Below are 25,585 nucleotides of genomic sequence, written 5' to 3'. Positions count from 1 at the left end.
AACAAAAAGCAGTATAAAAAGTTTTGTAAATTTTCAACGTACTAAAAATTTTCCATCTTATTCACTATTAGGAACCTAACTAAAATATATCTAACCTTAAATTGTATTTCATAAATTAGAAGCTATAATATATTTTAATATTATATTATAATAAATTTGATTCATTCTAAACTAATATAATTCCAAAGGCGAAACAATAAAATTAAATATTATATTAAGATACAGTTATAAATACCAGGGATTATGACGCAGCTAGAAATGTCACGGATGTAATAGGATGTAATGTAAAGGCCTGTAATAAGCTCTCATAACTTTATAGAAATAACATCCGGGGTTTGCCGGAACTATGCTGTCGGTAGATGTTTTTAATTGTTTGAACCTCCAATAGGATTTTTTTCTGGACAGGACTATTTGTGTATTTCTCAAATAATATATAAAATTAAGAACTTGTATTTAGAATACTAATAAAACTCAGTTCAATAATACATAATTTTTTGTAAATCACACAACAATTATCACAGTCTTATAAAATAAAAGACGTACTGAACATTCATGCGACTGAACAAACTCAATACAAAAGATGATTTGCTTCAATTATATAGCTTCTAATATTCTTGATTTCTGTATTTCGTTAATAAGTTCATATTTTTGAGTTTTCTCGAATGGGATAAGTACCTTTTTGTCGTCCGTTCAGCTCTCACAGACCTTTTATTTGAAATATAAGTTTTAATATTAATATCTACAAATGGGTGTCGACCATTATGTGATGTTATATTTTTCAATATTTTTGTTACTATATACCATATTTATATGAATTTACTATCTTCTTCAATATTTATTTTAATGTCATAATATAGTTATCACCATTGTTTGCTATTCCACTTAATAAAATTAATCTTAGTTTAGTACTGACGACTTCTGTACTTCATTCCTTGGATCTTGCCATACAGAAAAGCGAAAAATCGAACCGAGGAGATTTATGTAACCTAGCAAAACATTATTAATTTATTTTATTTCTTTTAAAATTTAGTTTAGTTTCATTTAAATATATTAAATACAGACGTACATTATTTGGATTAGATTTAATATATCTCTCTTCGTTGAAACCAATTTTGTTAAACTTTCTAAAAGATGGAATACTCTTGAATTATAGATTTAAAAAAATCCTATTCGTTAGAGCTTTTCTGAACTGAATAAAAATAAAGGTCAAATCATTCCGTTTACCTCAAACATTCCCGAAAAGAGTCTAGCAGAAAATAAAATTGCAATAGTTACAAAGTCACGTCTCAGAACTTTTTATTGCTTCCAGAAATATGATCCTTTAATTAATAATTAAACTGTTCGGTTCCCTATTTTTCCTATATATTAATTATGATAATGTAACTTAATATAAAACTTCATAATTTCAGTCATTTCAATTAATGTTATTACGTGACGATGTAAATATAATATAATAAAAATTATTTTGTCGTTTAACCTTATTTAAAAAGCATATAAATAAATATATATATATATCGACGCAATTCTTATTATTTCAATAACTAATAAATGAGGATAGTTAAAATTATCAGGTGTCACCCGCATACCTGCGTAGCCACCTGTGCAAGTGAAGTAACAACAATGAGTGTCAGTTGGTAGAAATAGAGGCGAGAGTACAGATTACTCATAGTCTCGCTCGGACCGTTGCAGAGATTGGACCTCTTCGAAGTAAGGGATTCGTCAAACCGCCTATATGGTTACCTTCAATACCCTTAGAGCCCGACGACTGTCAATAATAAAGTCATTGGTGACGTCAGTTATGCTGACGTCACTCTTTAAAAAACGACAAAGTGCTTCTTACTCCGACATAGATATATACAATATTTGTATTTGTATAAATTTTAAGCACGGATAAATTTTTGTTTGTCATGCAACTTATTAGTTTACATGAATTTAAATTTTCTTTTAGTGTAAACCGGACTATTGAATTTGTTTACGAAGTGGATATAATTTCCATTTGAACAAAGTTATTTTTCTTTGTAAAGCATATAGAGATTATAAAATTTTCAAAACCTTTAATAGAAAGTGTACTTTGTAAATTCAGAGATAATCCCAGATACCAGATGAGAGGCGGAATAATAAAAGAAATATTTATAGCAATACTTGAATCAAAGTTGGAAAAAATAATTTACATTTTATTTTAGATTTGAAATATACATAATGATCAAGGACATCATAGTTGTCACAGCAACAAATTGTAAAAACAAAAACTATTTTTTTTTCGCGATTCGCCGTCTAGTTTAAATTTTTTATCCCGTAAATCTATCAAACTAAAAAGTTTTGTAGTAATTTTTTTTTAATTTCTGCGATCGCAAATAATGCGGGTAAAAAAACATTGCCAGAAATAATTTAATTGTTCCATGGAAAATTACAATGTAAACATGTTTCTCTGTTTCCATTCTATATGTTAAAAAAAAATAAAAGATTTTACACTCTTACTACATTGAGGAATGTATAAATGCATATTTTTGAAACTTTTTTTACATAGCCAGCAATTCGAGAATCAGTGATTTTACTTTAGTACATTTTAGACTACATTTTGTTTCATTACACTATTATAGTCTGACTTTTTGTTCTAAGTTGAAAAATCTAAAATATTTGAAAACAATATCGGAAGAAATAATTGGAGTTAAGCATATGCTTACTAGTACTATTACTAATGATACGTATTACTTGCAATATTTTACTCATGTACATAATTATATAAATACCGTGGCGTAACTTGAAATTTATTTCTTCAACTTTTTTATTATTTTCAATTTCTAATAGTATACTATTTTAAAATAGATACATCCTAAATCAACCTTTACAATCAAAGAGCGAAGATCAATGAAAACGCCTCCCGTCGCGATACGCAGGTGAAAGAAACTGATTTTTTATTTTGTATTTAATGATTGAAGGACACTACAATCAGTAAAACGATAAAGTGTATGCTCACACTTAAAAAAAAAATGCTAAAGTGTTCGAAAATTTACGACGTTCTCAAAATGCTGCGTCTGTAATAGTTTGGTAGGGTGTGTTTTATTATGGAGAAACAAAACTATTTTTTCTGCAAAGGGAGTAAACACTTCAGAAAAAGTGTATGAAGTTAGAGTCTTGGATCATATTGTGAAACGTCTCAACACTTTATATAAATACTTACGTAGAATTTTCAAAAATTTGGAGCCGAAGTGACAAAATTCCCTTGGGAAACAGTCCACAAATCCATTAACACAACTGGGCAACGACATTAAAGACCTGTACAAAAGCCAAAGGTGACCACTACGAATATACTTTTTAATTTCTTTTTAAATAAATGTGTAGTAATAAATTTTAATTGTATGACGTTATATATTTAACTGCACTCAGACTTTAGACTTGATTCGCTTTAGACTTGACTGCCGATAAAAATATAACTATGAGTTTATTGAGATCGGTTTGGTGAGTTTTTTACAAAACTTACAATTGGAAACAAAAGTATGGAGGGTCAAGAAAAATATTCTTAATATTCGGAAATAGTACAAATATATGACGAAGATATTTTGTATGGCATCTTTGTATTTTTTTTGTTATTTCTGGACAAAGTCATAATACATTTAATTTTCAGGGTGAAATTATAGTGTATGTAAATATAATGGTATAGTAAAAAAAAACAGTTTATTATTTAAGAAATTCTAAAATAAACCGAGGCTTTGTTGGGTTCTACGTGGCAAAGGGAATTCATAATTTTAAAATTATGTAGCGTCGGTCTAAAAAAATTGCCATTTCTGTAACGTCACAATACTTTGCTCTACTATAGTCATAATCAGGTTTCAATTAAGTAAAAAACATTCAATTGTATATTTGCTGAATCCTAAAACGAATATAACATTATTTTTAGTACCTACAAGCTAAAAAATTACAAAATACATAAAAACTATATATAGCGAATATACGGAAAACCAAAAGTTAAATACTGTATGTTACTTTTTTATGATTAACCTATTACTTTAGTTATCAGAATTAATATAGATTATTATTTAAATAATTAAGTATTTATACGTCACTAACTTTCAAAAATGGAAAAGTTATAAATTAAATAAGAATTTGCTGATTAGGAGTACTAAGTACAAATGAAATGAAATGCAAAACGTTTTTCTAAACAATATCTATATAATTTTAGTTTTAAACGATATCTATAAAGATTTCACTTTCTTTTATTCCATACACGTTCTATCTTAACCTCGGTGTGATCGATACGTAAATACAATCACGTGCTCGAAGTGCCGGCTGTCCGTTTCGTCAAAGCATAATTTATAGAAACACTTTGCTTAGTAGCGTCGCAATCAATATGGCTTTAAATTTTACATCGTGTGATAATATCAAGGGCTCTGAGATAGAAATTTGCTTAAAACAAAAGTTTGATTTTATTATAGATGAAACAGTTAACTGGCATTAACAATATCAGTTAAATAATATATGTTTTTCAGCTGCCATAGTTTAATTTTATAGCTTCTACTTTTATTCGACTGTGGTTGAATCATATCAATGATAGCTTCCAAAACCGTAAGTCCAGAAAATGTCCAATACATACTGAATCCTATGAAGAATAATAGTTTTGTATTTTAACTTTCATTTTGTTTCTTTCTCTGTTATAAAATCAAACTAAAGTATGTTATTATGAATGAGACATATGATTTACTAATAAACGATGGCATAAGAAAATTATTATAAAAGAATCATTAATTATGAGATTATTTGGTCCTTAATAGTTAGGTAGACGTAAATAAAAACATACTCATTGCCAATTTGGCGTTACACCGTTTATTTCTTTATTTGCACAATATTGAAATGACTACAGTATACGATATCATTATGAATATATTCTAGTTATTATACGATTATAATAAATATTTGAAAATAATAAAAGTAGTGATATTTTATGTATTCCTGAACTTGGTGTTTCTTTACCCATTATTTTTTTTATGTTTTTTAAGCATATAAATTAGAAATTTAATTTTATAACATTCCTTTAAAACATCTCTCTAAGAAAGAATAACCTTTAAAATGGTAGAAGTATATTAATATATATGTATATTATTTTAAGTATACGTAAAAAAAGTGAAGCCAAATATGTTTATTTTTTAAATACTTTGATCAGATATTGGAATTTTAGTGAAATGCTGATTAAGAGGCTAGGAAGTGAGTCCAAATATTATATAAAGTTGATATATTGCAAAACAGCGGATACTAAAATAGTTAATTTATTAATATTATGCTACAGAATAATATAGTGTAATATCAGTTAAATATCTCTCGGTTATTTATATAGGATAGAGAAATATATTCATATATTTTTAGTATTTTATAATCGATTTTAAAATTGCATTATCCTCTTAATTCCAAAGTCGATAACATGTGACAACTGTGCCTAACAGTAATAAAAAATAAATAAAAGTGATATGTATTGTTTATACAGTTGAATACTAAATGACTTTTATAATTTTACAATGAAAGGAAGTTATCATCAAATGAAAACAGCAAAGTACGAGTAGTTGTCTCAAATGCAATCGACTTACAAAGTTTGCCTTACATAGACATTAAACATATTATACAGCTCAAAAATCTTAAAAAAATATAACTTATATAAATATTAATCTATTAAACTTTTAATTATATGACAGGTATCTTCAATATAATAAATGATATTAGAAACAGCAACTCATTTAAAAACTGTTGCTAAGTTACATCGAATTAGTATTCCTTTGATAATAATTGATTTTATTAAAATGTCTACATAAGGCTTTAATTAATTAATAATATCTAGGTCAGTTGTCCGTTTGGCAAGGTCATTTTAGTTTGTGAGCGGGTGCCATTGTTTCACTTGTTCCATTGGGCTAGATATCGCCGAGTTCCAATGTTGCAGAGCTCTTCCTCTAGTGAACATGTATGATCCAAGCACAAACTTACCGAGTAGACGATCTGAAAAATTATCTTAAGTAAATACTTGCACGTTCAATTTTTTATTTATAAGTAGTATTTAAATTCATTTAAATTCTGAAAAATAATTGTATGCATGTGAAACAATTTTGAATTCGATCCAGAAATACATCTATACCTATAAGGGCAAGTAAATAGAATAATGTCTTTTATGGATCGTTGCTCAATCTTATAACAACTATATTAACTGAATTTGTACTCGGAATTCATTTTGGGGTATTTATAATAAAACTGTAAAATTATAAATATAGATTAAGACATGAACATTTTTGTAAGTTGAGTCAGGTTTCAGCTATTCATAGATCAATGTCGATCAATATTGTTGATAATAATTAATATAAAAACGTCATAAATTCTTCTTTTTAAATAAATATTAATTTGTACTCCCTCACTCATGTTTCAAGCGCATATACTATCCATGACTTCTCAGTTAAATTATGCTGTTTATAAATTAGAACTAACTAACGGCCAAAATAACTATAGCTTGCAAAATAACTAACGGCTCTATATTTTGATTTCATTTTGACGAATCTTGGTAACAGAATTTGCCGTCACGCTGTCACCAATTAACGTTTACGGAGCTTTATGAAATTTCGTTATCTAAATGATACATTTGAATTTCACATTAGAACTATTGTTTGTTTTGTAATGAGTGACATTAATGAAACATTGTTTGAACACTACCAAAGGGATTCGAAATGATGGTAATATAGCCAAGGTTTTCGTTATCATCTGAAATTGTGTATTTCTCTATTCAGTAGAATATATAGGTATATTTAACAAAGAAATTGTTTCTCTATGGACATTTTGTTGTTTTTTATTTTACACTTAGACATATTTTTTATAAACAAAGCTATGTTATAAATATTTAAAAACAAGGTTTAACTACATCCTGTGTTTTGCCACAACCTAAACGTTCAATATGTAAAACAATTATTCCGAGTACCAAGTAGTCGTTTTCTTGATACAAGAGAATAAAATTCAAGAGGTACTATATCTTACATTCAATTTATATGTACATATGTATATATGTTACCTTTGGCATACACGGAGTGAGGTTGTAGGGCCTGTACTGTAACACTGGTTGTGTGCAACTCATCAGCTCGTAGTCTAAAGTGAAAACATTCGGAGATCAAAGCATTTCCTTCTTCAGATACTTCAACAGCAGCCGTTCTACGAGCTCTTACTCCCCGACATGCTCGTTCTTGAGTCACTCTAGCTATCACCTCCCGTCTACTTGATGATGGATCCAGCTATGTGAAATAGAAAAAAATATTTTGGAATTTTATAAATAAATGTAGTCTTAATATTTACTAATTACTGCATTCAATTTTTTAACGTAATTCGATTGAAAAATCTTAAGAAAAATATTTTTTGTTCAAGGTTGTTTTATTAATATTCCCAAGGGCGAGATCAAATCCTTTCCAAGTAAGTAATTCTAAAATTTTATTATTTACATAATAAATATAAAAGTACCTTTAGACTTCGTGCTTCTATTACAGTGACAGTGAGCCGGTTCAAGTTTTCATTGTACAGTAAAGATACTTGAACTTCTCCCAAGTCCGATGTTGGATCTTGTACTTCCTATGCATACGAAATTATAATAAGACAAGTATGTATGTATCTATCAACGTATCTCTTATCCAGTCTTAATTTGATCTCATAAATTAGTGCTCGCTAAATATCTTCCTTGCTACCTTATCAAATCTACCGATGCATCGGGCTTAGATCTAGCGATCCTTCTTTTATAAGACCTGGCTGGGTTGTCACTAAGTCACTCCAAAACCCTAAGTTTGATGACATTTCAACTTCCTGTTTAGTGTCATAAAAATAATACAAGAACGTCTAAGCTACGGTTGGGATCTGCCACGTAAGGTCACCAAAGAGACAAAAACAAGTATCTTCTTACCCTGATCCTACATCGTTGTTAGAATCAGCAATATGAGATATCAAAATTCTGAGGTGTGATGCTAAACAAAACTTTATTACAAGCTGCTAATTTCTATACAAAACTTGTTCGAATTCTTAATGGGTTGCCGCAGCGTACCAAAAAGTTTCCTTAAGCCAACGAATAATAAAAAAAACCAAGATGGCCATTAACCACGTCTTGATAACCATTCATATTAGAAATGAGACAAGAAAGTCTAAGTAGGAGTAATACTATTCCAAATCGGTTTTGAACTAATATTTGTATACCTCTATTCCTAGTTTCCTTATTTCCATAAAGCGGGAATAACGGGATAAATATATCTTTCAACGTATAACAAACGTTTCAATGTATTTGAAAACAGTGCTACCGCTACAATTCTGAGAGCTTTGTGGTACAAGTCCCTGGAGCGATAAACAAATTATCACTCAAGAGGAACTTGGTCATTAAAAGTTATTGCTGTTTATATTTATTGCAGATTATATTTTTTTGCAATTAAAAATATTCATATATTAATCATAGTCCTAACCTAATTATCTTTAATATAACCAAGACCATGTAAAGTGATTATAGTATATACAAATTTAAATCTTTACCCAAAAAAAATTTTGGTCTTTTTGAAATAAAAATTAAATAAGCCATTTTAACAGAATAACCCTTATCTTTTGATAAAAATGTAAATAAAGTTAAGGTTAAATTTATTCATCACTACATATTGCTAAAACTACAAATTATTAAAAACTTGTTCGAACCTTCTCAACGTCTAGTTTATAAAGTTGTGGTTCCTCGTCCGGAGCCACTCCTTCGAGTTCACTCAATGGTAGAATGATATGGCCAATCAGTTGTTTGTTTTTACCAACTCTTCCAATGTCCAGAACGGAAAGCTTCAAGGTAAGCGTTTCTAATTTACCAGGAGGAATCTATTGGAGAACAAATATTAGCATTATTTTAAAATATACATCTCATTGAGTTGTTGAATAAATAAAGCCTGCATTTATTATTCATAAACAGAGCACATAAAAACAATAACAAAGTTGTATTGAAATAGTTTTATTAAATATACATTGAAATAACATCCAATGTGATCAAAAGCAATTCCAATAAAGTTAACAAATGTAACAAAAAAGGCAATATATGATTATTTTAGAAGTTTGAAGGAATTTCCTTTGAAGTAATGGAATTAATGTATTCGTTAGAAAACAGTGATTTGAAAAATGTGACCTTACTTGGAATATACTATTTTACTAACAAATATCTTTTATTTTTTTGCTGCAAAATAAAATATTTTTACATATAAATATTATTGCCACTCTTTGTAATTTAATAACATTGTAAACGTTAAACAAGATATAAAGTTTCAATTATCAAAAAGGAATTTGTTTAAGCGATACGAAGAGAACAGAGATCGTTACAGCAGAATGACCTCTTAATTGAGAAGATTAATCACTTGTTTCTTGTCCTATAAATGTAAATATTTAAGTATCTTTATTTATTCTTGTACTCATTAACATTGCTTTGATTATGTTTTAAAGTATTTACGTATCATCTAAATCTATCATATGAATGACGTCACTTTTAGCTCTTAATTATAATTACATCGTATTTTTATTATTTGAATCCTTTAACATTTTAAATACGTATTACTAAAATAGTTACAACTGTAGACATAAGTACAAGTAGGCGATTAATTAACATTTTATTCAACATCAAATTGACTTTGTAAAGGGGAAATGCAGGTCATGTCTTTTAATTAAAACAGCTACCCGTAGTATCGTATTAACGTTAACAGTTTTGCACTTCATATTAATAGAATGTTTAAAAAATTTGTGTACGAAACATTTAACCTACAGTAATATAATATTAAACTTAATTGAAAAACTTCATATTGTTTGATATACTCTAAATTTTTGTTCTATGTATTGTAGTGTATGTATTTTAATTATTTTATAAAGTATATGGTAATTATACTTGAATTGATGGTAAATACTTACTTGGTATACGAATGTCTCGTCGAAGAATGGGTTGCAGGTCTTCTTCTTCTGTTTCGTCTGCAAAACTCTCCGTTCGTCCGGCATAAGTTGAATTCTAATTGGTAATGAGGTTGTAATTAAAACAATCTAAATATTTTTCCCTTATTTCTAATATTGTTCAAGGTAGCACTGGTTATTTGTTTATGATTTGATAAAAACTTTGCGAAATTAAGATTTTATAAATAAAATATTATTATAAAAATAATATTTAATAAAACTCGCGTAAGTCTTAGATCTCAGTATATAAAAATAATAGTTAGTTTTATGGTCTTTGTCAGTGCTACAGAATACATTCGTTTTTATTAAAATGTTTTACTAGAGATTTCTTTTGAAATTAATGATTTTCTGATTTTAATCGTGGCTTTGCTTTTAAGTAGCACAATTTTTGATTTATAGATTTAATAAGCAAACTGCATCTGACACAATTAAATTACAGTTCGAAGTACTTTATGGACCAAATAAAAATTTATTAAGAGTAAATATTAACTTAACGTCTTATGAGTAAATAAATTAATAAAGTATTTTAGATACAAAACCTTATTTGATTTATATACCTGATATAGGGGTCACATGCGTTTGCAAGAGCTGGTGTACGTGAAGGTAGATGCTTCGCCTTAATAATGTGCACTTGGAGCCTTTCAGTACCGGATTCATATTTCAAGGTAAACCACACCCGTCCCTTGGGAAACAACATAGTGTTAACACATCGTTAGATATAATAAAAAAGTTAAATTAAAAAAGTAATCATAAGCTGGTCTATTAATTTATGACTTTTAAATTAATAAATAAATCTCTATGATAAAGCTATTTAAAATAGTATTTTTTACGGCTTTGTATAATAAATCAAGTATTTTGTATAATATATGCCCACAAAAGCGTTACATAAATATCCATCGCATGAAATCTTTCCGCAGTACAAGAGTATGTGGAAATTTCTGTTATGAATAACTAACTCACTTTGCTCCCCTCTTTTACATCATACATATGATTGATGTTGTAAAACATATTTTAGAAGCAAGGATTTAGTCATTACTTTCATATAATTTCAAAAATGTCGTCAAAAACAAATAAATATAATATAGAAATTTTTGATCGTGTGACAAAATTACTCAAAATATACATTAGATAAGTCATTAAAAAAAACTTCTCAAAACTGTTTAAACTATTATAATTTGAGCTTACACTCTTATTACGTTTAATTTTTTCTGGATATAAAATAAATGTGTTTTAATTGGTGTTACAAACACGTACTTCATTAAATACCATAAAGGAAACTTAATCTTATAGGTGTCAAAACATTAGTTTACCAATTCTTGCAATTTTGATATCGTGTCAAATTTAATTGGTGTAAAAAAATCTAAATTATACATACAATACAGAACTATTGTCAGGCTCGTTATGACAGTTTGCACACCTAATATCAGTTATTAATAAAAAATCAATATTAAATAATTGGTATATGTAGGCAGTTACTTGAAGTTGAAATAAAGGTGAATGAAGTGTACAAAACTATAATTTTAATCATATTACCACATGTCCCTCGGGCCAAAGTTGATCTTCTACCAAACAGTCAGCTTTGTAGAGAGATGGATCCAATACTCCAAGATCAGTAGTGTTTGCTATCAGGAATAAAATTATTTTAAAATAGAACAATTCTTTTTCTAATGAATTATTTTTTTATATAAAAATACAACTTTACGAAATAGCTTGAACTAGTCTGAATTAAAATTGAGTCTGAATTGATTTCCTTTTTAAATGTTACATTTCGATAGTATTTTATAAAATTTAACTTTAAGTATTTATATGACAAAACTTCATGATATCTATAAATTTGGAAGAAACAAAATAACATGAAGAATGGTAACTAGCAAAACAGAAATATATTTAGTTCTGTAGCACGCAGGAAAATATTTTTGTTTAGTTTTCTCTCTTTAGACTATAAAGACATTGACTTATAAAACAATATAATTCAATAGAGCATTAAGTTTAAAATTACAGATATTTTTGGGCAAAACACTTTTCATAATTTTAGGGAAAATTAAACAATTTTTCACATAACTACGCTACAAATCATCACTACTACTACTACCTAAAAATAAATATCTGAGGTCAAAGAAGATAATGCTAACAAATTATATTTTTAAGTAACTAATATTTATTTAAATTTTAAATTGTTAGTTGCTACGAAAATTACTAAAACATTATATATTTATCTATGACCTACATGATAATATATGGATATATCTCATGCAATATCTTCTGATACAAACCAAGTTTTATTTAATGGTATTTCACTATACCGCAGTTTCAAATGTATTTCTTGTTAAATCCACAATATTTATTGTAGCAGTTCTTACAAAGACCTTATCATGATATCGCTGAAAGCCTGTACTATGTCTTAGTATGTAAATGAACCAAACTATGCTGCTGATATCATAAAATTTAAACTTGAACAACATTAAATATGGACATGAGCTGCTTTAAAATTTGTAACGATCTTAATACTTTTAAATTTCTACCAAAATTTAAATAAGAAAGTTTTCAATTCACACATTTATTTTATAAGCCAATCACATGACAAACATATTATAGATCTTAGCTTTGGTAATTTTAATAAAACTGTCAAAAAAAAATTGGTAAGAAAATCGAAAATAATTAATAAAAATAATAATACAACTATAAGGTCCGATTTAGTGTCAGCAGCATATAAATACACAATCCTTAAAAGTATATTTTTAAATGAACAAAGAAAAAGACAGAAAAAATGTAGTAAGAAACGAACATTCTCATTTAGACTTGACAATAAAGTACTGATAGAAGATTATTAGGAAAACATATTATAAATAGCTAGACGAAGAATTCAAACCACTTTAGAGGGCCAAGAATATATAAAAAGTCGATATTGTTATTCATTTTTTAAATTTATTGTCTAACATTTTTCACATACCCATGTGACGTGAATATTAAAAAAATACATAAACGGTAAAAATTTATTAGTTTAAAAAGGAGACTATGCATGAATTGTTTGTATCTTGGTTGCTACAACTCTGTTTTCCTTCTAAAGAGAATTTTTATTCCGTTAAATATATACATACACGTTGTGGTTATATATAATTTATTAGCAATTAATGAATTAAATATAATTTATTTATTAAGTTTCTTTCATAAACACATATTGAATAAAAATGAATAAGAACTACCGCAAGTAAACCAGATTTTAAATAAAAGATCCTTTTCTAAATCGGTTTACCTGTTTCATAATATTTAACGGTTAAACGCATCATCGTCCTAAAGAGTTTTTATTTGATTTCCCGAGTACCCCTTTATCATATCCTAACTTGATGATAGTACTTTAAGATAAAGCCTTTTCTATAATAAAATTAAAAACGGCATATTACTGAAGAAGCAATAGCAAAACATACATGCAGTCGAATTTAAGTCATTTAAAAAATTTGCCCAATCTTCGTGTTATTAATTACATACATGGGAGTGAAAATCTCGAAAAAATCACTCCAGCTGTTCAAGAAATAAGTAAAAGAAGCAGACACAAACTTAAAAATTGTATTTCTGATGAAGGTATCATACATACGCTATATATATCGTACATACATTTAAATTCATTAACAGATAGATCCTAATTTGAAATAACAAATATACACTACAAATTTATTTTTTTTCATCTAAAATAGGAGAACGTCATTATACTCTTTAAGAACTTTAATATTTTTATCGTGATTTTCATTGATGAGCTCTCTTAGAATGTGAGGGTACGAACTGAAATGGTTCTTAGTAGCGCCAGAGGTACCAAGTCCCGATTTCTACCCTAGCTATGTTTAAATTACACCATCTTTTTTCCAAAGTTTCAACAGTAATATTACTTTAGTTGTCGTAATTTTTTGTGCCAAGACAAACTTTTGTTATGTAAATGTTAAACTTTAAGTTTTTACCTTACAAACTATTGCTTAGTTGGTTTTAGCTACAGTACCTTTTGCAGCTTGGTTTAATGCAGTAGAGATATTTTGAAATAGACACTAGGTTATCTCAGGTCACAGACATCCAACGCCTTGATCTAATAACTATGAAATAGATGGAACTCTAATAGAATATATTTGTGTTACTACTAAAATATATGTTTCAGAGTTGACAGGTTAAGGAAGACCTTTATACATATTCAATTTCATTTACATTTTATTGAAAACATAACATATTATTTGCACATATTTCCATGAAAAGTTCTAGTAAAACTGATGGGAGGACCGTATTTAAATAGCTTTTAAAATTTGTAGGAGGACTAGTTAAAATGTCTATACTAAAACTTTTAAATAATTACATTATTAAAATTCTAAATTTCATTTTAATTTCGTACTTAAGGTTTCTTACAAAATACTTAGAAAAAGGTTTTGCACTCTAAAAGCGTTGAATAATTAAGAGTAATTCTTCCAGAAGAAAAAACTAAAGTAACGAAATATTTTAAATTTATGAAAATAATAAGTCCACGGTAAAAATGGCAAATGATTAAAATTTAATAAAAAATAACGCAATTAAAAATAAACGAAAAATATAGGATAGTTGAAAAAGAAGCATAAAAATTCGCCTTAAATCGATTTAAAAAAGTAAAACATACATTTTGTTTAAAAATTAGGCAACAATGTGAAATTTTGGATCAATTTTAGCATATCATACTTTAGCATATTGCCTTTTAAAATTTTTATAACTATATAAGGAACCTGGTAAATATTGTGGTTTGAAATAAAGAATAATATGTTTCGTTCTTTTCAAAAATAAACATTGCAATACTTTTGAAGCAAAACTTCTTTCCCACTTGAATTAGAGAGTAAACAGGTAAATCCATGATCAGAGGGTTACGAAAGCTGTGAGGGATATATAAGTTAATGAATGTAGAAATAAAAAGAGAGTTATGGTTCGTTAAGTGCTACAGGGACAAGAGAGTTAGGTGCAATGAATTTTTTCTCTCATTTCTTGTCACCAGTAAAATAAAAAAAATCGCCTCCATTACCCATAAAAATACATAATAAATTGAAACGTTTGAAAATATTACAGCCATATACATATTATTGTAATGAAGTTCCAAGAAGTTTTATTTTAGTTGTGTGGTTGAAAGCACACTTGTATTTTTGTCATGATTTCTAAGAGTTGTCGATTGTAATAATGTTTTAAAATCATTAAATTCAGATGAGTACAGTTAAAGTTCCTTTTTTTACTGCTTCAAAAAAATCACCTTTATTATCTATAAAACTGACCTGTGGAATATGAAAAAATTAAGTTGTTGCTCTTGTTGTCAAATGCAGTGATAAGGCTTCGACTAGAAAATTATGCCGTTAAATATAGTTATAGTTATAACTAAGTAATATTCATAATCAAGAAGCATAAAAATTTATATTCATAAGACAACATGATACTTGATCTGTTAATAAAGTTTTATTTTTTCAGTTGCACAATTGTATTTTACTGAGTAGCCCCCTTATAATTGAGGGTTTAACTTTTGTCCTTACATGTCAATATAGGGCTAAGTATTATCAATTTTTACTAAAACTATTTTATGTCATTAATAGACGGTTAAATAATAATAATAAATAATAGCGCAATAACTATTTGGACATTATTATGTGCTCTTGGACACTTTTTAAATCTATAGTTATTGAAAACAGAATACAAAGGGAATTTCTAATTGAGAAGCCAACGTATGAAAGCTAAAGCTTTAACGTCAAAAGCTATACTAAGCTGGCCATTTATTATTCTGATCATATGCAATGAGTGTCTGTACCAGGTAATTTTAACTTTCAATTAATTAGTTGATAAATTTCAAGTTTTTTGACTAGCTATGCTGTGACAAGTTAAAAAGAGATGTCTTGTTCGTATAAATTTATTATTTTATAATCCTGTCTGTCTTTTACACGAATTGCTTCCCTCATACGTTTTTTCCTACATTCAGATACACGGAGAAAATATAAATATTCGAACAATAATTAATTATTAACGACATATTGTCAGTTAAAAGCGCCATTCTGGTGATAACAATTTTCAAACCAAATGAGAGTGGTTTAAAAGATAAGATATAATTTTTATATAAAAAAAATAAGACTTCTTTTTCGTGGTTTTTAATTGCTGAAAATTAAATTCCTTCTTTGATTCTAATATTTTTATCAAATAATGGATTTAAAAACGTTTTGTTGCTCATAAAAAGTCATTAATTCTCCTTTCAATATTACTAAAAACATTATTCTTGACACAAAATACATCCTATTTTAATAATTTCACTGAATTTGTACAATTATATTCGTAAATGCCTTAAAATATTGTCTACTGACCTTTTATAAAAATGAAATCCTATTATGATGGTATGAAAGAACTTTAACGACATCAAAGCAGCGAACCTGTGTAAATTTCATTTTATGAATACAAAAAAATATGGGCTCATTGTTATTGTATATAAGTAACATTTTATAATGTTTCATCGGAATTATCGTTCATCTTTATTATGTAACGTTTGAATTTTTCCGTTATAAATTTAAATCAAAACATTCACTAATCCATTTATCTACATCAACTATAAACAACGGCTCCGATGCACTGAGTTATTTATCTATATTAATATTTGCTGAAAATTCAATGGATTTTCATGCTTTGTTTCACTAGATAAATTACTTTACCCGATGAGAAAACTGTTTATATTTGATACACCTATAATTTGATCGATTTTTTTTATTGAACTCGTTGAAAAGTTATGTTTATTGTTTAAAAATAATGCATAGCCCTCACAGATCTCTTGGGTCAAGGCTCCAGAGTAAACAGAAACTATTTTTTTTATAATAATAAATCAATAGCTTTGAGAGCTAATGGAAAAAGTATTAGGGTATACATATTTTGAAGACCTAAACTATTGAGAGAAATATAATCGTCAATTCCCTCTTCTAAGCAAACGTTTATAAAAATAAAAACCAACGTTTTCTATTATGAATTGAACAATTTTTCTTTTTCTATACTGTTATTATTTTTTATTAAAATTTACAAACATCTGCTTTCTTTTAACGAAAACCGATTTGGTTTTAATAAACATAAAGACTTCTAATGTCTGGCTTTTGTTACTGAAAAATTTATGAAAAAGCGAATTTAGATTTCGTCAAGTACAATATATATTTAAAACTAATACATATCTAATATGACACGCGTTTTTTCAGCCAAAATGAAAGTTTGGTTAAAGATTATATTTGGATGTTTTCACATTACAATTTAATTTATAAAGACATAAAAAATTTTACTGTTCCTTTTTAGTTTAAACCAAACATCTGTCAGAGACGTAATTTATTGTTCAAGAAACGGGTTGTATTCACAACTGGTTGATGTACATTTAGTTCTATCTTTAAATCTCGTTTATGTAAAAAATATATATTCAGAATAATGCTATCTGTACTAAATATGTGATTAACAACATTGATAATTTAATTTATTTGGATTTTATACTTTCAGTAGTAAATAAATGTTCTTATTTTATTAAATTCATTTATTATTTCAATATACATATTTGAAATAATATCAGATAAATTATCTGGCAAGTTTAAAATCAAAGATAAAAAAGCATACGGCACACAAAGTAGAATTTTTAATAGTAGTAAAATACCCGTAAAGCGAGACGCTCTGGTAGTTGATTAGGTTACTGGGAAGAGGCATATGAAATATTTTACTTTAATTTAAAAGTCTGAAGCACCATACTACATGTTTAATGCACAAGGCTTCTATTTTTTTATGTTTTAGCTCTACATATACTATTTATATCTATTAAATTTAGAATTATATTTTCTGAGCGAGGTCATTTTGGTATACTTATTTCTTATATTTTTAAGGAACGCCTTTTATATTTGACTTTTTACTAAAGAAGATTTATTGTTTTGTATTGAATGTTTCATTTCACAATATGAATATACATATAATGTAGAAAGAACGGAAACCTAATTGAAAATTTTATCAAAATAAATGGCAAGGTCCCAAACGTACAACATAATGTATTATTAAATTCATAGAAATTGAAATTGAAAAATCTATTCTTATAATCATGTACATTTTATATTATTATGCAATATTTTTTTGTTCTCTTTGTAGAATTAAAAAAAATGAAACTAGTATTATTCGGATATACTACGCGGATTTTATTATTTAAAAACTACATAATCCCGACGTTTCGGTTACTTTGCAGCAACCGTGATCACGGGCAGACGGGGTGTAGATCTCATTATTAGAATTCAAAAATTTAACATGTTAATAAAACGAACCTTTAATCCTTCTCCACAATATGATAAAAGATTTTCTTTGGTTTTTTTTTTCCGCGAAGTATTTCTTTAAAGAATTAAAGTAATAAGGTGGAATGTGCTTCTAGAATCGTTTCGTCTAGATTTATTTTACAAAAGCTTTTTGGTATTCATCTTGATATCTCATAATTAAAATTTCAACAATCCACAAAAACTGTCTAAAATACACTCGATAAACAGCATTCACATTTTATATTTGAATTTCCCGATTCTTAAATAATGAAAAAATAAAACATACATTATATTGAATAGAGTTAAAAATTTAAATGTATTAAATTTGTATTTCCTTTTTTACAAAGTGTAATGTAAAACCAGAATGATTAGGATTATAAATAATAGTTAAATATTCTAGTGTGGCTATTTTCGTATATGAAATGGCAAACTAAAATGGAATAAATTATAATCACAGGGAGATGATTTTGCTCTAAATTACAAAGTGCATCATCAAACGGGAGGTGATGAGGCAATGAATTATAAATCATTTGCCAGATAGTGCTCAGTTTCTGTGGGGGAGTAAATAAAAGCCTTCGTTGAAGCATCATTAGAAATTCATTAGTTAGTTTTAATTAGACTCTATTCTATAATAGCTACGAAAATGCAAGCAAAATTTTCAAAGTCAAAAAATGTTTAAGACTGAAGATTAAAAGTAGTATTATATAATGTTATAATAAAATTATTATAACGAAATGTTGGTATATCTGATACACTTTTCTTGAATATTTCTTATTAATTAAAACTGTTATTTAATACTGTATAATTTTCAGATGATTAAAAAATTGAGCTTATATATTAGAAAGCAGATTTAAAAAGATAATATTTGAATTGTAAATATATTTTTCAATATTTTTCGAAGATGACATTTTCAGCAGCCAAGTAAAAATATAAAATAAAATTAAAAATACAATGGTTTCTAATCTCGATATGATAATACAAAAGTAACTTTTAGATATCTGATTAAAGTCAATATACATATTTGAGTGAGAAACTACTCAAAGAAAGGAATAATAAAAATATTATATTTTCATAGACCACCTTTCAACAAATCTGATACTGTGAGATTTTCATATCTGTCTCTTAAATATATTTGCACCCGAATGAATTTCCATTTATATTTATCCGCTTTGGAAATGGAATATGAATACAAAATAGGTATGAAAATTGATTTAATTGAATAAATAATAATATTCTTTGGAATAACACAGACTTGTAAACCCGCTACTTTTTATTTTAAAATACAAATGTAAAGGTTACTATAAACGTAAAAAAAAATATTATACGATTGTTTGGTAAGTGTAATATTTTTTAAAGTGTGTCTTTTCGAGGAATTTTCTAAAATATAAGCGAAACTGCAGAGAAACGTACACTTTCTTAATATCACATTATTAATGAAACATAGGAGGAGGAAATATAGTGATAATATAAAAAACATTTCATTAAATACGAAAATATTTAAAGCCAAATTTTCATTAATTTCAATTCCATTATCGATTTTATCTTAAATACTAATCATATTCCTTTAACGCTAAAGTATTAAAACGATAATATTGCGTAACTTTAAATGCAGCATGCATCTCTATTCTGTTTAAAAATAGATAATTTTTCAACCACCATATGTTATTAGTCCATCCCCTAATGTATCGTTGATCGTTTATTTTAAAGTAAATAATCACAATCGATAGAGAATCGCAAATGAGATGAGAGAATTTGATCTCAATTTAAGTATAAATTATTCAGCAGAACTAGTTCAAGGATTTAAAGAAACATATAGTTTGTGTCTGTTTATTTCGTGAGATTTACTTGAAAGAGAAAGTAATCTATTGGTCGTTATTTCTTTTATATAATCCCGAAACCCCGAATTAATTACTACCATTTTTACTTAAGTGGTTTGCCAAGTTGTAGGTCACATGTAAATTTAATAAGACTTGATGAAGTGGACATACGAGATTGAGGGTTCGGTGAATTAACAATAGCAGGTATATTGATAAACAACACTCTTGTCATTCTGTCTTAAACAAACGGCGGTTTTTGTGATTCGAGTGTAAATTAGGTGTATTGGATCAGATTACTACTAAACAATATTGTACTACGCTAATGAAATTAAATTAAACACGTATTATTTAATTAATAATCATAAAGACTAGTGCTAAAGAAACAATGAACTAGCATTTGAACTAAGATATCGTCTAGCTGAACAAATATGCACTTTTTTATACTTTTTTTTTCTTGGCGTTCAAACAACAGGTGGTGTTTTGTAACTAATATCTTGGCTTATACGTGATGCCAGACTACAAGTATGAAATATTATCGATTTCTTTATTTCGAATAAAATTTGTAAATTTAAGTATATTTTATGTCATTTTATTATTGCATTTTTATAAATATACGGAGGACAAAATAATTAAATTAAATGAAGGTTTTTGTGATAAATTTTATATTTTATTTATCTTTCTTCTAAAATCTTTTTTATTATTTCAGATATAGAAATTATTCCTTCTCTTTTACTTATATAGAAAGTTATGAAACTGTATCTTTAAACACAATCAGGTTTATTTGAGTCTATTGATAGACCTATTATACCTACGGCGCAATTGTAATTTAAAAAAGAAGTCTACTTTCATATTTTATTTTTTTATGTTTCATTCGTTTACTTTATAGTTAGGTACGTCAACCTGTGCAAAGATTATCATATAATAGAACCAATAATTCAATTTATGAATATGTCATCATCAGTTATTATGTTAAAAAGATATAAATATAATTTTATACGGTTATAAATAAATATATCTCCTTTGAGCTAAAAGATCTGATGACAGACCGTAAGCAAAAAAAATTAAATATATTATAATTTTTTGGATGTTTATACTTCTGATCTAATTTGTATCATTCACAACAAAGTATAAAGAAATAGGTCGAATGAAAACTTGAATTTATTAGGTTTATTCAAGAAGCAAATATCTAGCTATTTTCAACAATCTAAAATATACTGGAGCAATCTATAAATAATAACTGACCTTTTACCTCTCGAAATAGAAAGCCTTCACAAAACGACATTCGAGTCGAAATTAAACCGATAGTCTCTATTTTTCTTATTACATAGTAAGAGTACTTCTATTGTGTCCTAAAATTCTTGCAATTACATATGTGGAAAACATAACGAAAAGCTAAATCTTGTCTAAACTCACGATGTAATGGAGTCACGTATTGGGCCAGCACTAAAGTCAGATTATCTCAATTTTGCCGGACGTCATTCAATGTTACAGCCATTAGACTGGTCATTTACTGCTTATATCAAAGAGATGTGGAGTAAAATTTTATCAACATTTAATAATCATTGGAAAATATTTTTTGAATTGTTTTAAGCCGACTTCAAAAACGAGGAGGTTCACAATTTAGCGAGTCTTATTTGGAAGTTTTGTTATTCGGTAATAACGCTAAACATGTATTAATATTGAAGATTCTTCTTTTTAGTAGGTCTCAGAGCATTTATAGAAATCTGATCAAAATTTGTTTACAAAAAACCTTAAAGCAAGGAGTTTTTTATTCTATTTTATTATATCAAAGGGGTAAACGATCAGACGACCTACTTGATGCGAGGTAGTCACCGTCACCCATGGACATCTGCAACATAAAGGATGTTGCAGTTGCGTTATCAACCTTGACTGTGTAAGAGGGAGAGAAAAGCCTGAAAAAATTAAAAAAGCGGGAAAGGGTGGCAAAAGAGAGAGGTCAACCGGCTCTCTCACTCATTCGACGAAACGAAACAAAGGCTTCACGTCGATCTTCTGTGAGGGGATGGTACTTCCCAGTTCGAGCCAGCCCATGTTCGAGCTGTAGTTACTTGACTACAGTTAGGCTCTACCATCTCAAAATTAAAGTAGGCTTTTTTAACGTTTCTAAAAATATATATTTTTTTACTTAATTAATTTCAAAATAACAATGATTCTATTTTAACATTTAAGATTTGAAGTTGACTTTTTCTTTTTATAAAATTTTCTGGAATTGACGAGTGACTAATGCCATTGACGTCAAAAATCTTTATCTGAGCCAGTTAAGTCTAGAAACCAAATATAGCATTGATGTTAACGTTCAAATGTAAAATATCTAAATACAATATGTCTGAAGGTAATTTTCTTTAGACATTAATGGCATATTAATTACATCAAAGGTTATGCTTGTATACTTGATTTAGATATGTATTGACTTTAAATGTTGTCTTAACGAGTCCCGGGAGATAAATTTATGGATTCTTAAACAGCCAGCAACTCTATTTACTTATGAGATCTATTAAAAATAATAAGAGTCAATGACTTTTTGGGCAGTATACTTTCTAACCAGTATAAAAAATTGAAAATGAGATAAATTTATAACAGTAACAGATAAATAGTTAATAAAGAGTATTACTATGTCGGAAATAATGGTTTTCATTTTATTTCCATCTTTAATGAACTTAATGAGATTTTCAATAATTTGTCCATAATTTTAAATGAAATATAAAACTAGTGCGAACGTATTACAGAAATATCAACAACAGAAAGTGATGCTTAGTATGTTATAGACGTAAGAAAAAAATATTTTTCATGTTTCTTGTTCACTAATAATATTAGGTCAACTTTTTTTCTATTAAATGTATTTTATACAATGGTAACCAATACATTTGATTATTTGTTTTCTAAATTATTATTCAGTCTGAATAAGTTTAAATCGGCGATTAGACATAGCTTTTGATAAAATAGTCCTCTTGAACTTAAATATAGATACTTTTTGTAATAATTATTTTTATAATCTTTGCAAAATAATTTTAAATTAAAATAACACAAAAGAATCCTTTGCGATTGTAGTAAGAATAACGTATTGGAAATCTTAATCTAAATACATCGCTTACATCTCTGGTTATGATTCAGTAAAATTAATAAAAAAATAAAGTAATAATATAAAATAACAAATTCTAAAGTTTTGTTGTAGATTAACGAGTCCATTTACATTTAAACTATATACATCGAGACCAAAATCACACGTAATTGTTATGTTTAACGACTAGCGGAATGACATGGAATGTATTTTTTACCTTTCATATTATATTTATACATTCATATACACAAATAACAACAATCGGTGTAACCAATACAATAAAAATATATATATTATTTACAACACAAACTGATTATATTAAAAATAGTTTGGAGCGATTATAAAAATAGCGATTATAATAATTATTGTAGGATTGAATTTCATTGATCTACTTAGCTCAAAGTCTTTTGTTAACGCTTTTTATAGATTTCCTCAATAGGGGAAATAATGACGTACTTACATCAAGCTATCGTAATCTTCCAATCTCTTGATAAATCACGTGTTTTCATCGTGCTATCGTATTCATAGCTCTGCATACCCACGTAATTTATAAAATTTATGACGCATTTGGCGTTGCAATTTGTCAATAAAATAATCATTCTTCCAATGTATGTTTTTCTTATGTTTTCATACTATTTTTTTAACTCAATCACTAACGAGAGGAAATTATGTTTATTTATTTTTCTCGAAAAGAATAGGCAAAATCACTCATTTTGTAATTATGCATGGATAATAGTTTATGTTAAATCTTTTTTACCTATAAAACTTCCCTCGAACTGAATGACAGTCTATATAAAGAAAATATAATAAGGAAAGTCAACGTTTGTTAGTTCAGATTATATTATACATGTATATTTTAAGCCATTGATATTCAAACAATGTGTTTTATAAATTAAAATCGTGTCAAGTGAATTATGTATTCCTGTAAGCTCACAACGTTTAAAATAACATCGCTTTAGTAGAAACTTCATTAAACATGTTACAAAGATTAAAAAATAAAGATTTAAATTTTGTTATTAAAAAATATTATTCAAAAATTTATAACTTTCAAAACATTTCAATTCCCATATAACTTAAAAATCACTGCCTATCACATTCAATTCCAATGTAAAACTATTTGAAAATAAAAACTGAAATTGTAAATTTTTTTTCTGTTCATAATCGCCGAATAGCTCACGACCGAAGTTATGCTTGAAATTGTACTATTGTTGATATAAGAACAGAAAATATCGCTATTCATCGAGTAAAACAAAGAAAAGTTCGATAATATCAGGTCACAACTTCTGACGCGTTTCAAAATATCATATCTACATTGTTCTTTATTCAATATCCTTTGTAAAAAGTGATTAGGTGAATGGTATTTTTTTTTCCAATAATCCGTTAGATATCTACGTTTACCTTTCAAGCATCAAACATAAATCTCATTATATTTTTGTCGATACGAAATCACTCACATGTCAATCCATACATATATAAAAGTCCTCGGATACGATGAAAACATTCGGTCATTACTCTCCTAAAAAATTAATATTTTCACTTTCGATAACAACGTGGCATTCAAACTGACAGGTCTCTAATTGGATTTATGGTCAGCTTCAAATACAAGGTGGTATTGAATATTGGATTTTCTGTTTCCTATCAAAATATTGAAATTTAAGAATCAAGTTTATAAAATGTTTTATTCCAGGAACTTTAATTGTCTCATAAATCGTATCATATTCATTTACACAGAAAACTTTGTGAGCCTACGGTATACTGGAAAGATTTATAGCATTTAGTAAGTATCATTAAGCAAAATAGGATTAGATGCCTTGTTATATTCAAATTTATTGATTACTTATTTTATTTCATAATAATCAATGTTCAGCACGATATATAAAAATTATTATATTATCTTATAGTGATAGGAAAGAAATCGTAATATTGTCAAAGATATCATTATAACCGTAAATGATTTGACAGCGAGTAGTGTTTTGACAGAGACGTACTGATGTCATGAGCAATTAGAAATAGTTTCAAAAAAACGTTCTCGCATGGATGAAGAACAATATTTAAAAAAAAACGAACCTAACCTGTACTTTTTGAATGCTTTATTTCTAAATATCTTACATTAGATATATTCACTGTTGATAGCAGAAAATCCTATTCGTTCTCTTGGCGTCTAATAATATTGTAATTGATCTACCCCGACATTTACAACCACCCACAAGAACATCATAAAGTAGGAAAAGACTATGAATTTCCATTTTCTTTTAAATTAAATATGCTGACGTGTTTTGCAAAACTTATATTGAGGAAGACAGCCACAGCAAGATACTTAGCATGAGTTCAAATGACAAAAGTTTATGCTCAGTTCAATTTAACATCTACAACATGATTCTTTGTGGGAGTTTTAAAGTATGCAAGCTCGTTTAAAGACATTAAAACTGTATTTCATGATGAAAGTTGTGCCCACACAC

At 27.4% G+C, this 25,585-nt stretch overlaps 2 protein-coding genes across 2 annotated transcripts in view; one reads left to right on the top strand and one right to left on the bottom strand.

Annotated features, from left to right (window-relative positions):
* LOC116771582 (basic juvenile hormone-suppressible protein 2-like) overlaps positions 1-25,585 on the top strand; it is a 143,720-nt gene that overhangs the window by 88,191 nt on the left and 29,944 nt on the right. The window lies entirely within an intron of this gene.
* The window catches only part of LOC116771357 (synaptotagmin-15-like), a 37,693-nt gene continuing 17,788 nt past the window's right edge, over positions 5,681-25,585 (bottom strand). The window contains exons 6-12 of the mRNA XM_032663199.2: positions 11,485-11,573; positions 10,509-10,633; positions 9,916-10,009; positions 8,677-8,844; positions 7,474-7,581; positions 7,034-7,250; positions 5,681-5,979 (exon numbers count right to left, since the gene is read on the bottom strand). Of these exons, the coding sequence (XP_032519090.1) occupies positions 5,852-5,979; positions 7,034-7,250; positions 7,474-7,581; positions 8,677-8,844; positions 9,916-10,009; positions 10,509-10,633; positions 11,485-11,573 (929 nt within the window). The 3' untranslated portion in view covers positions 5,681-5,851. The remainder of the gene's footprint in view (positions 5,980-7,033; positions 7,251-7,473; positions 7,582-8,676; positions 8,845-9,915; positions 10,010-10,508; positions 10,634-11,484; positions 11,574-25,585) is intronic.

This window comes from Danaus plexippus, chromosome 17, assembly GCF_018135715.1.
Source record: "Danaus plexippus chromosome 17, MEX_DaPlex, whole genome shotgun sequence".
NCBI lineage: Eukaryota > Metazoa > Arthropoda > Insecta > Lepidoptera > Nymphalidae > Danaus > Danaus plexippus.
This window is presented reverse-complemented; position numbering and strand designations above follow the sequence as displayed.